Here is a 12,694-nt window from a genome sequence, read left to right as displayed (position 1 = left end):
AGCCAAAGGAATGCAATAATGAACGTGTCGGCGTTCTTGAGTGCTTCCCAAGGAGCTCTCTCTGCGACTCCAATTTGCAGCAGGAACAAAATGGCACATCAGACCGGAGCACCATGCTGAGACAAAACAGTGGCCCAGATCCAGAAGCAATACTTATGGAGATCTTGTTGTGGGTGGTGTAGCGGGCTCAGGGCTCACAGGGACACAGCACCGGTATTTTTTTATTAGCAGGGACACTTTGCTAGGCTGACCATATGAAAAGGAGGACAGGGGGCTCCTGTATCTTTAACGGTTGTATTGAAATGGGAATTTCAGCAGGTGTCATTTGTATATATGGAGAACCTGGTGAAATATCCTCTTTATCACATCAGTTAAAGCTGCAGATGCCCTGCCCTCTTTTAAATCTGGTCACTCTAGTATAGCTCCTGCAGCTTTAACTGTTGTGATGAAGAGGGAATTTCACCAGGTTCTCCATATATACAAATGACACCTGCTGAAATTCCCTTTTCTATGCAACTGTTAAAGATACTGGAGCCCTGTCCTCCTTTTCATATGGTCACCCTAAAGACTTTGCTTCAGAATCTCCTTCCTTAAACAAAAAGGAGCCTGGGGGTTATTGTTGGAAAACAGTGGGAAGGCAGTGCTACAACACACACCCAAATCCTTATCCACGCTAGCGATCCCTGCAGCAACTTTTTTTAAAATTAAAAAATATGCAAATGTGATCACACTGTTGCTCAGCCTCAGCCATAAGCATCCCCTCCACCTTTCTGGCAAACGATGGACTGCTTGAAGCATTCCGGGAGTGGAGAAGGCATGCACATTCTCTAAATCCTTCCTCTGAGGAAGGTTCGGAGGATGGCAATAAGGGAGAGGGCCTTTTCGGTGGTGCCCCCCACCCCATTGTGGAATGCTCTCTCCCGCAAAACCTGCCTGGCACCAACGTTGTCATTCTTTCAGAACCGGGTAAAGACTTTCCTCTCTATCCAGGCATTGGATGGCATATGGCTGGACAAATAAGGCTTTTTAATGCATCAGTTGAATTGTTTCTGGTTGTCAGTGGTGTTTTCGGTTTTTGCTTTTTTTAAGATCGTGCTGGTATATTGGAGGAGGGTTGTTTTTAAGCGGTTTTAAATTCAGTACGTGTACATTTTTGTTGGAAGTCACCTTGGCTCTCTTTTTTAAGGAGTTTAAGAATCTAAGAAATAAAAACACTAACAACAAAAGCAATAATTCTCACTTTCAGATGAGATAAAGATGTGCACATCAACCTGCACTTGCATTTTCATACATGCAGGCATTTTTCTTTGTGGGAAATAACTCCATTTCTGCAAACTGAAGTGCCAGAGCCTTCAAGGCTTAAAAGATCTGTCGCTGATCTTTTGATGGAGGGACAGAGCTAGTAACACCTCCCAGGGACAGAACTAGAGTCCTTCTCTCTGCTGAAACGCAATCTCTTTCTTTCTTCTCCCACCTGTTTTGATCACGGAGCTCAGCGAGGCTTTACAAAGGATTATTAGACAGGCTCACATCCAGGCACTGACCAGAGCCACACCTGATTAACTTCCGTAAGGTAACCTGTTTCAGGAGTCTTAAGAGCAGGGCCTGCGAAGCTTTGGCGCTCTGAACCTAACAATTCATGCGGATGAAATCTAGTGAAGGCTGCTGGTTCCAAAGTCACTAGGGCAATGAATCCGCTCCGGGTTTCAGTCAGAACCGGTTAGAACTCTAAAGGAGCGACCCAAGGTGAGGATCCGTTTTAGAAATCTGACTTGTTCTGATTGAAATCCAGAACAGATTCACCGCCCCACTGACATCGGAGCCATCAGACTCAACTGATGAAATCTTTTGATGGAACGCCATCGCATTTTTGCGCATGCTACATCTTCCTCGGTTCCTAGCCACTTTCACCACTGGTGTGCAATAGCAGTGAAGCCAAGCCAAGCAAAGAAGGTAGATCACTTCGCAAGTTTGCCAACTTACCTGTTAAACAAACCCCTTTCGTGCTGTTGCACAGCTCAACCATCACCCGGACCTAAAATCATAATAAATAAATAAATAAATACATCATTGCTTGCAATATATAGGATTCATGATTCGGACAGAAACAGACATCATTCTGCCTAGCATTTGACGAATTCCCAAATTGTAAACTAGAGTGTATTGTGAAAAATGAATTTATTAACCAACAACACAGGAACCAGCCTACTATTGAATCTAATCATTGATCCATCGAGTTCAGCATTGTCCACACCAAAGGTGGGGAACCTCGACCCTCCAGATGTTGTTGGATTACAACCTCCATCATCCCTGCCCATTGGCCACGCTGGTGGGTCTGATGGGAAAACACATCCAAAAACATCGAGAGGGCCAAAGCCGTTCCCCTACATTAGAACAACAGCATCAACACCCTTTCCCGCCGAGCATTTATTCATAGTCAGTTAGTAACAATTAGCCCAGGGCTTCCTTCCTCTAAAGACAGGAGTGTTGGATGCTCTTTGTACAGACATCATTGCTTACAGAAGAGGGAAATGTAGTGTCCCAAATGAGGCCACACTTGAAGATGCAAGCTGAACTGACTTCCAAAGGAAGGCCATGGGTTGACCTTACTCACTAAGGCCACGGGGGGGGGGGGGGATGAGGCTAGAAAGTAAGTTTTTAAATCAGACGTCGTAACAATTTGGTACAATGCCCTCCCCCGCCCCATGCAAAACATAAGCACTGGAGTAAAATCCCAGCGGTGTTGTGGCTGGCAATGTTGTGGCTGGCAGCGTGGTGTTCCGTACGCAACATCTATCCATAACCCCTTCCTCACTGGAGCAGCTGCCAACCTGGTACCTTGCAGCTGCTTTGGACTACATGCCTCATCATCCCTGACCTGGCTGGAGCTGATGGGAGCTGCAGTCCCAAACATCTGGGGGGGGGGATCTACACTACTGCTTTTAAAGCACTTTAAAGCACTTTGAAACCGTTTTGAAAACTGTATATGCCGTGTGTTCTGGGGCCCAACAGTTGTCAAAACTGCTATAAAGCGCTTTAAAGCAGTAGTGTAGATCCCCCACATTCGCTTGGCGCCTACAGTGTACTCCTTTCGTCGCCAGCTGAAGACCTTTTTATTTTCTCAGTATTTTAACACTTAATCTAACAAATTTAAACTTTACGGTTTTAATTCCATATTTTAACCCATATCAATTTTAGCTGTGTGGTTTTAATCCCCGTTGTGCTTTCTATATTGTATTTTGTATTCGTGTTTTTAAATTGTTGGTTGTTTTTATGCTCTTCATGGTTTAAATTTTTGTAAACCACCCAGAGAGCTTTGGCTATTGGGTGGTATAAAAATGTAATAAATAAATAAATAAATAAATAAATAATCCTACTTAGAGTAAACACATTGAAATGAATGGGATTTAAGTAAATCATGACTGGTTGAAGTCCCATTCATTTCAATGGGTCTCCTCTAACTAGGACTTAGGTTGGATTTTAAGCCAGGTTACCTACTCCTGGACTAGGGCCGCAGCCCGGTGGTAGAGCACATGTCTGGCGTGCAAAAGGTGTCAGGTTCAATCCCCGAGATGGCCAATGGTATTTATTTATTTATTTATTTATTACATTTATATACTGCCCCACAGCCGAAGCTCTCTGGGCGATTTACAACAATTAAAAATAGTAAACATTAAAAGTATACAAAAAATTAAAAAAACATAAAAACAGTATAAAAACAACAGTATTGATTTAAAAACAACAATTCTGGGGTCCATTAAAAACAAACTTAACGTTGTTAAATGCTGTTAAAATGCCTGGGAGAAGAGAAAAGTCTTGACCTGGCGCCGAAAAGATAACAATGTTGGCGCCAGGCGAGCCTCATCGGGAAGATCATTCCACAGTCAGGGGGGCAACCACTGAGAAGGCCCTCTCCCTTGTTGCCATCCTCTGAGCTTCCCTCGGAGTAGGCACTCGGAGGAGGACCTTAGATGTTGAGCGCAGTGTACGGGAAGGTTCATGTCAGGAGAGGCGTTCCATCAGGTGTTGCTGTCCCAAGCCATTTCCCAAAGCTACTGAGAAATCAGGGGAAATTAACACAGCTGCACTCCCCCACCGGTCTTTCTCCCAACAGAAGGTCATCCATCAGGGCAACCAAAGCTGCTTCAGTGCTTTTACAAAACATGTTGAGTCCCTTGCCTTTGGGTGGGCTGGAGAAAAGAACGGCACATTTGCCAGCTCTATTCAATGAAAGAATGCCAATGAATGGGTCTTGGTGATGAGTCCTGGATCTTGGCTGTCCACACAAGTGCTCATCTTACGTTCCGCACAGCGTTTTTCACTTAGCTCACAATGAGCAATTTATTGCAGCTTTGGGTGTCTTTATTTTCCACCGCCCCCAAATCCATAGCCACCCCAGGCGATTGTTTTTTGGGACGCCCTGCGCTCCACATTTCTTGGTCCCGTTTCTCCCCCGTTTCTGAGCTTTTGTTTGCAAAGACAGAAGATTGATTGCTCACTCTTTGTAGAGCGTCCTCATCATCCTGTTTTGTCAACTGGTGTAATCACAGTGAGAGTCTATTAAGGGAACGAGCTAAAGAAGAGAATTTGCCCTATAATATTATGTTGGCGTAAGAACGAACTGAGGCAGGGAAGTTATTTTGGCATAGGAATGAATTGAGGGGGCGGGGAATGGCTACATTTTTCTTTTTGTTCCGTCACTCATCTCTATACCAATAACAGCTACACCTGCTAAAGTTGTAGGAGATAGCAATATTTTAAATAAAAGATAGATATCCTACCTCCCTAGCACTCTTCTCACTATAGTTAGGAAAACCTCCTCATCACTATTGTGAGAGGCAATGTGATTTACCTAGCACCAATCACTAGCCCACCTCACAGGGTTGTTATGAGGATTAAAAGGCAAGATGGAGAACATCGGACAAATTGCTTTATATCAGGGCAGACTATTTCCCCCCCCCCCCCCATCTAGTCCAGTATTTACTGGAAGCGTCTGTAAAAGGTCTCCAGCAGAGGTTTTTCTCAACACCTGAGATAGTTTGGGATAGCAGGAATTAAACCTGAGACCTTGTGCATGCAAGGCACGTGCTCTGCCGCTGAGCTACGGGAGAATCGTGTCCACTCCCCTGGGCTGTTTGGAGGAGGAAGGAGAGAGAAATGAAGTCGCTGCATGAATCCTACCTCAGCAGGTGAAAAACGTCACATGAAAATCCCTATCAGTCATACAGCCGGCAGGCTTATCCAGTGAAATTTTAGAATGTTTTAAGGATGTTTTAATCATGTATGCTATGCTTTTAATCGGTTTTTAATGTGTTTTATATTCACTGTTGTTTCCCGCCTCGATCCAAGTGGAGAGGCGGGTAAGAAATATATTGTTGTTGTTGTTGTTGTTGTTGTTGTTGTTAAAAAAGGCCACTCCTATATTGAGATGCAAGATTTCATAATTAAACCACAGGTAGCAATGTTGATCCATTAGGAAAAAGAAATATCCCCAAAGCAACAGAGGCTTAGTTGCAAAGTAGTGATCAAGCTTCCATAGTCAGCAGAACTCTTCTTTAGGCTGGACGTTAAGCCGAAAAAGGGGTGAGCGAGAGAACATTCAAGGACGTAAATTGGCATGATGGGAAGATCACAGCATTCACCGATACCTCCCCAGCCCCCACCCTGTTTTTTGTTGGCTTGCTTAACATCCAGCCTGCGGAAGAGCTCTGCTGAACTCAAAAGCTTGCTCACTACTTTGTGATGCTTCCATTGGTCCTGATAAAAGTATCATGCCACGGCTGCAGTGCCACAGAGACATCCAAATAGGGGAGAGAAAGTCAACACATTGAACTCTGATCGTAATTCTGCCATCATACCCTCGAGGCGTTGAGGAGGAGAAGGAGGAGCAGATGCCATCACCTGCTTGCTCTGTGGCTCTCTGTCTGCCAAGCAAGCAATTGGGCGCAATAGTAGGAGGAGCCATCTCAGCTGGTGGCAAGGGTGGTGAGAAGGTAGACACAATGAGGGAGGGGCCCCATTGAGGGTATCTTGCCCAAGTTCCCTCAAACATCTGGAATTGGCACAGCCATCAACACAGAAAGGTAGGGCGAATGTGACACAGGGCTGCCATTTTCAACGGCAACCCCGTGTTTCTTGCAACCTTGTCCCTGAGCTCAAAATGTCACACCATTCCAGCCACTCACACGCAACACCCTTCTTCTCTACCTATTTCCTTAGCATGTGTAGCCATTGCTGGCACATGCTAAGGAGTTGGGGCTGGACATGATGGCCTTATAGGCCCCTTCCAACTCTACTATTCTATGATTCTATGATCTGTAGTTAAAATGAGCATGGACACATTTGCAAGCTATGAGAAAAGCGTGCAAATTAGAAATCCATTAGCTGCTTATTCATTCCCCCAGTCAATTGTCCAGCTTCTAACACTCAACAAAAAGTATCTGCATGAATGGTCCTCAGCATTGAGGGTGAGTTATGTAAGCCATCAAAAGCCGGCCGTTGGCTTCCGTTCATTTTGAATCAGAGGTGACATTCTTTCCAAGGCAAAACTCAAAACAGGTGCCCCCCTCACCCCACAGAAATGCATGACGGCATCCCTGAATGAACAGAAAAGCAAGATACATAACCCATTGTGCAAATACCTGTGGACATGAGGGTATTTTCCCCACCCCACCCCAAAAATGAGAGTTGTTACACATGCATTTCCCAAAAACTGATACTTAAGAGAGGCGGGATTAGAATGGAACCAACATTACTCAGAAAGCATTTTCCTAAGAAAACTTCTGAGATTGTGTGTGTGTGTGTGTGTGTGTTTCATGCTCTTAGAAAAAGGGGGCTACTTTGCAGAATTTTCTCATAATATACTTAACCCTTTGTATGGCAGCTGCCATTTCCACCCCACTGGAAGGTGCAAATTGGTGGCCAGGCCATTGGAAGGGGGGAGGCCAGGGACTCAGCCAGCTGGCCTTTGTGCTGGTGGTAAAGCATGTCCGTTGAGATGCCAGGCACCACACGAACCCAGGAACTGTGCCAGGCCTGGAAGGAGAAATCCCCCCCCACCTCTCCCAGCATGGAGAGCAGACATCAGTGGGCGGGGCAAAGGCCATTGACATCATCTGGCCCACGGAGGGGCGGGGGAGGGGCAGCCCACCCTCTTCCACCATAAAACTGTACTGCACCCCCTGTTCTAACTCCTCATCATGCTTATAGCCAGAAAGATTCCCTTTCCCCAGTCATTTGCAAAGACCTGCAGGTCACAGTTGACTGTTCTTCTGCCTTCCTAGGTGACTTGATTCAGGTCATCAGAAGCTCTTTGATCCACAAGAAAATCAAATGCAATTTGAAACTAGAGTGACCAGATACAGAAGAGGGCAGGGCTCCTGCAGCTTCAACTGTGAGGGGCTGCATGCGTACAAATGACACCTGCTGATATTCCCTTTTCTATGCAACTGTTAAAGATACAGGAGCCCGGTCCTCCTTTCCATATGGTCACCCTACCTTTGGCCCTTCCCCTTTTATCTTTGGCCCTGCCCACCATCAGATGTGGCCTCCAAGAGCTTCTCTGAAATAGAATTCATCCCTAAGGCTGAATGAAGTTTGAAACCCCTGATTTACAGGATGAATAAACCTTGATTGTGACTTTTACCTAAATCCAAAGAACTATATGCCCAGTATTATCTAGTCCAGAGAGTGAGGAAGCTGGTCACCTTCCAGATGGGCTTTAACTCCAACTCCCATCAGCCCTAGCCAGAACTGCCAATGGTCAAGGATAATGGGATTCATAGTCTAGCAACATCTGGAAGTCCACAGACATCCTACCCCTGGTCTGCTTTGAGCAACAGTTACCTGCCTGCGGACTCAGGCAGAAAGGGTTTCTCTCCACCTACTGCTTGAACCTTTCAGCTGGAGATGTCAGGTTTCGAACCCAGGACTTTCTGCACACGAAGCCTCTACCCTACCACCGAGCAACCGGAACAAATCCTACTGCCAGGAAAGTTTTAAATGCTTTGTTGAAACAGTTTGCCTGAAACTGTTTTAACAGCATGCTATAAAAAGCCACTTTACGGAGGTGGCTGTCTTCATATGTACAGACTACACACATAACCAAGGTTTTTTCTGGGATCTACAGCCAATAAATAAATGTCTCCTGGCTTGCAAGTGTAACCCAATGCTGCTTTGCTGTTTACCCTTTCCATTTCTGTCTTATTTCGGCAAAACCGTCTATGGAACACACATTATTAGCTTTGTCATTTTGCAAGCATTGTGCTCTTGTGGAATGAAGAAGAGGCAGTAGCAGTAAAACATCCAGCTCCTCAGCCACCAAGCCTCCCAGAGCATCTTACATGTAGTCACTAAAACAAGACAGTCCCAGCCTGCAGGCTAAGAAGAAGAAAAGACATGGCACATAAGGAAAATAAATGGGTAGGGAAGAGGAAAAAAGGGGCTGGTGGAGAAACACTGCTTTCCACAATCATCTACCTTGCTACAGAATGGCAGGAACTGAACTTCTGATCTTCCAGGAGATGTGATAGTATGTGATATCATCCATGTGGTTTGCCCTGGAGCCCAAGATTTCTCTTTCACAAATAGCCAGAGCGGGAATTTGGGGAAAGGGACAAGCTGGATTGGGACTGAGGCATTGTGGAAGCAGGGTGGGATGGTGTTTCCCCCCTGTTGTGATCCCATATCGGACCACCCTGCCTGCTGTTTGCATGAAATAACAGGCTGGGTTGGGGGGGAACCCAGATTGAGACCACAGCAGGGGCAAAGTAGTAAAGGCTTCCCATAATGTAGTTTAAATTCTGCTCCCCCAACCCATCCTCCATTCCATGGTCGATATTTGTGACAGGCAAAACTTGCCTGCAAGAGCAAGCCATGTGAATGACATCACATGTAGTTTGGCTGTCAGTAACAGAGTTTTAAACGTTTCCCAAAGAATGTATTTTTTGCCCTTTAACATCCATGTTGCCTTTTAACAATAACCCCTAGGTTCCTGGCTATTTCATAATCTGATAAATGCATCTGAACAGATGAAACCTTACAGAGGCATTACGGAATCTGATTTATGCAGGCTCTCATCCTGGCCTTTTCCAGGAGGCATAAAAATTTAGACCCGGAAAGTGAATATCTTCCAGGCCGATTGGGATGATAGCGTTCCATAGGAGTACAGCATTTACTTATTTAAAGTTTGTAGTAGGGTAGTTGAGGGTAGTTTGTTCTCAGGGTGTGTTGTCATGACATCTGAACCTGACATCTGAAAAGAGCCTCTTGTGGCAAAAAAAAAAACAACCCGTTTTTGCCATCTGGCCAGTGACTGCCCGGCCACTAATGCCAAAACAGCACTTTGGAAGGACCGTAACTTCATCGACACCTGTTATTGTTTGGGTTCTTCAGAAGTCTGCAAATCGTAATTCTCAACCCGCCCCCTCCAATTTTTCGCAATTGCACAAGAGCACAGAATGACTGTCCACCACCTGTAGTCTCACCATGTCGATTTCCATGTATGTTACATCTATCAAATGAAACTCTAAAGTGGAACAGGTCATGCGTTGGGATAGTGACAGGGCCAGAGGTCACAAGGGCTAATGGGCACACAATTGCAAAAGGCTGCCTTCCCCACCCCCCCACCCCCGCCCTCGACACCCACGCATACATACACCTGTGTCCTCCAGAGGTATTGCATCCCAACTCCCATCATCCCCAGTCCCGAGGCTCCCCTGAAGCCAACGTTAAGAGGCCTTGGTCCAAGCCAGCTTCCTCCAACCTGATGCCTTCGAGATTGGATTGGACCAGCCTCCTCAGCCCCAGCCGACGGGCTGGCTGGGGATGCTGGGCGTGGTGGTGGTGCTCGGCTGGCGCGCTCTCCCCTCCTGCCCTCCGCCCCCGGGACTAGAGCAGCGCGCCTCCTACCGGCACCATGGAGTAGGTCATCATCATGAGCATGTCGTCGCTCTCGGCGCGGATGTGGCCCTTGGCGAGGCCGCGCCCGCGGTGGCTCCGCTTGTTCCTGGCGGCGGCGGCGCCCGACGGCTCGGTGGGCTCCGGGAGGCTCCGGAGCGCGCCCGGCGGGGCCCCTCCTTCCAGCGCCCGCTGCCTCCCCGCCTCCTCCTGCAGCGCCCGCAGCGCCGCGCTCAGCTCGCTCCACTGGCCCAGCAGGAAGACGGTGCCGGCGGCGCTGAGCGCGGCCAGCAGCCCGACGGCGGCCAGAGCGCAGCGCAGCGCCCGGCCGCCCCCTTCCTGGCCCAGCATGGCTCCTCGATCGCCGGCAGGAGAACTCGGCGCCACCCGGGCCCGGCGGGGGGATGTCGTTCGCCCGGCGGGGCGGCTCTTGGGCCCCGTGGGCGGCTCGCTCGCTCGCCCCGTCCTCCAGGCCGAGGGGAGGGGAGGGGCGCCCGCCGGGCTGGGCTGGCCCGGGCCAGGCAGCGGGGGAGGCAGGCCGGGCGCCGGGCCGACAGCCAGGCCAGCCCGTGGCCAGCCCACGGGCTTCCAGGAGCAGGACGAGGCGCGCCGCCGGCTCTGCCCTCCACGCACAGTGCCTGCATGGGGGGCTGGGGGGCAGCGAGGCACGGAAAAGATTCGGGGCCCATTTCTCCGTGGCTTTTCTCCCCCGCCACGCTAAGCGTAATTGTTGGTTGTTTTTATGCTTTCCATGGTTTTAATTTTTGTGAACCGCCCAGAGAGCTTTGGCTATTGGGCGGTATAAAAATTAATAAATAAATATAGATAAATAAATAAAAATCGCCACGCGGATGGAGGAGAAGGCTATTCCTGGAAGCCAGCCACGGCTGCTAGTTCAGAGGGCCCTGCACTGCCTCCAGTATCAGAGGCAATTGGCTTCAAACTCTGTTTATAAGATGCGCCCCTGCTAATTCTTCTGTTTTTAATAAACTTCTATCAACTTTTTAATAAAAACATGAAATAAACTTTTTTATCAACAGTTTTCAATAAACCCTTTAGTAGACTTTTATAAACCTGTAAACTTTTAATTCGAAGTTGTTTCGGGAGCTCTTGAGCCAAAAAGTGACTTATCAATATATAAAGAAATTCATATTTCCAATCCAGTTGTATAGAATGTAAACGGCAGGTGTCTCCATTTGTCTTAAATAGGGTGCTTCCAGCATAAAGCTTAATGAAAAACGTATAAAAACACTTTTACATAACTTATAACGTAGCTATAAAACAATAAATAACTACTGTAATTGCCAACTAAAACACATCTGGTCATAAACAAACCATAAATGGAATTGCTCACTCAAGACTGCAGAGATTAGCTGATCCTGATTTCTTTCTCTTCTTTAGGGTGACCATATGGAAAGGAGGACAGGGCTTCTGTGTGGTTAACAGCTGTAGAGAAAAGGGAATTTCAGCAGGTGTCATTTGTATGCATGCAGCATCTAGTGAAATTCCCTCTTCATCACAACTGTTAAAGCTGCAGGCGCTTTAACAGTTGACCAGATACAAAAGAGGGCAGGGCTCCTGCAACTTTCACTGTTGTGATGGCTTTAAAAGGGAGTTGGATAAATTCCTAGAGGAGAAAGCTATCGATGCCTACCAGCACTGATGGTTATGTGCCACCTTCAGTATTCGAGGCAGTAAGCTTGTGTGCAGGAGTTGCTGGGGAACATGGGTCAGAGGGTGCTGTTGCACCATGTCCTGCTTGTGGATTCCTGGCTGACAGCTGGTTGGCCACTGTGTGAACAGAGTGCTGGACTAGATGGACCCTTGGTCTAATCCAGCGGGGCTCTTCTTATGTTCTTAAGAGAGAATTTCACCAGGTGCTGCATGCCTACAAATGACACCTGCTGAAATTCCCTTTTCTATACAACTGTTAAAGATACAAGAGCCTTGTCCTCCTTTCTATATGGTCACCCTATCGTCTTGTCCATTTCAAAGCATATTGATACATGTAGGATGCATTCCTGTAGTCACTTACCTGAGAGTAAACTCCATTGAACTCAATGGACAGTATTGCATGGTAAAGGAAGTGTTGTCATTAGGAGCCATTTGGAGCCTAGTAGGAGAGAAACAGCATTCTGTTCTCCATCTGTGCAATCTCATGGAAGAGCTAGGCATTTAAAAAGTGTTGTTGTTGTTCATTAGGTATTAAACAAGTAAGAAGTATTGCCTTAAAACCATCAGCCCTAAAACAAATCCAGGACCTGATTAAAACCCATCATCTGAATGCCACAGAAAAGAGACCTGGGAGCAAGATGTCAAGGGACCTTGTCAAGAAGCTGATGGCTGGTAGCTTACAGTTGTTTTTAGATATATGTTGCCTCTCTTTTTGTGTGTGTTTTGATGTAAATAGTTTTTAATCTTTGCAAACCTCCCGGAGATCTTCAGCTGTGGAGCAGTATAGAAACAGAATCAATAGTAATTACAGTAAGAATTAGAACCAGCGATGCATTGACATTCTAAGGCATTCGTCACATTTGAGCCACTCCTCAAATGGGATTATCTGTCATTTTCAGATAATCTGGTACTCAGAAGTAAATGGCAGGGATGGGACATGGCAGGGAAGAGGTCCCAATCCAGCCTGCCTGGAGTTCCTTGAAAGTCATACCCTCTTCCTCCACCCACACTCCACTGGTTTGGTTTTTCCTTGGCTTTCCTGCAGGGTTTTTTCCCCATTTGAAAAGCTTGGAATATCTCTCCTAAGGTTAAAGCTTCATCCCACATACCTGTTTCCCTCGAA

General features: G+C 46.9%; 1 protein-coding gene across 1 annotated transcript in view; it reads right to left on the bottom strand.

Annotated features, from left to right (window-relative positions):
- GLDN (gliomedin) overlaps positions 1 to 10,251 on the bottom strand; it is a 35,842-nt gene extending 25,591 nt beyond the window's left edge. Inside the window, exons 1-2 of the mRNA XM_063142527.1 lie at positions 9,910 to 10,251; positions 1,984 to 2,035 (exon numbers count right to left, since the gene is read on the bottom strand). Coding sequence (XP_062998597.1) covers positions 1,984 to 2,035; positions 9,910 to 10,248 — 391 coding nt within the window. The 5' untranslated portion in view covers positions 10,249 to 10,251. The remainder of the gene's footprint in view (positions 1 to 1,983; positions 2,036 to 9,909) is intronic.
- Between the last annotated feature and the right edge of the window lie 2,443 nt (positions 10,252 to 12,694).

Source organism: Elgaria multicarinata, chromosome 16 (genome assembly GCF_023053635.1).
Source record: "Elgaria multicarinata webbii isolate HBS135686 ecotype San Diego chromosome 16, rElgMul1.1.pri, whole genome shotgun sequence".
Taxonomy (NCBI): domain Eukaryota; kingdom Metazoa; phylum Chordata; class Lepidosauria; order Squamata; family Anguidae; genus Elgaria; species Elgaria multicarinata.
The sequence above is the reverse complement of the archived record's forward strand: the minus strand, read 5'-3'. Positions and strand labels throughout refer to the sequence as shown.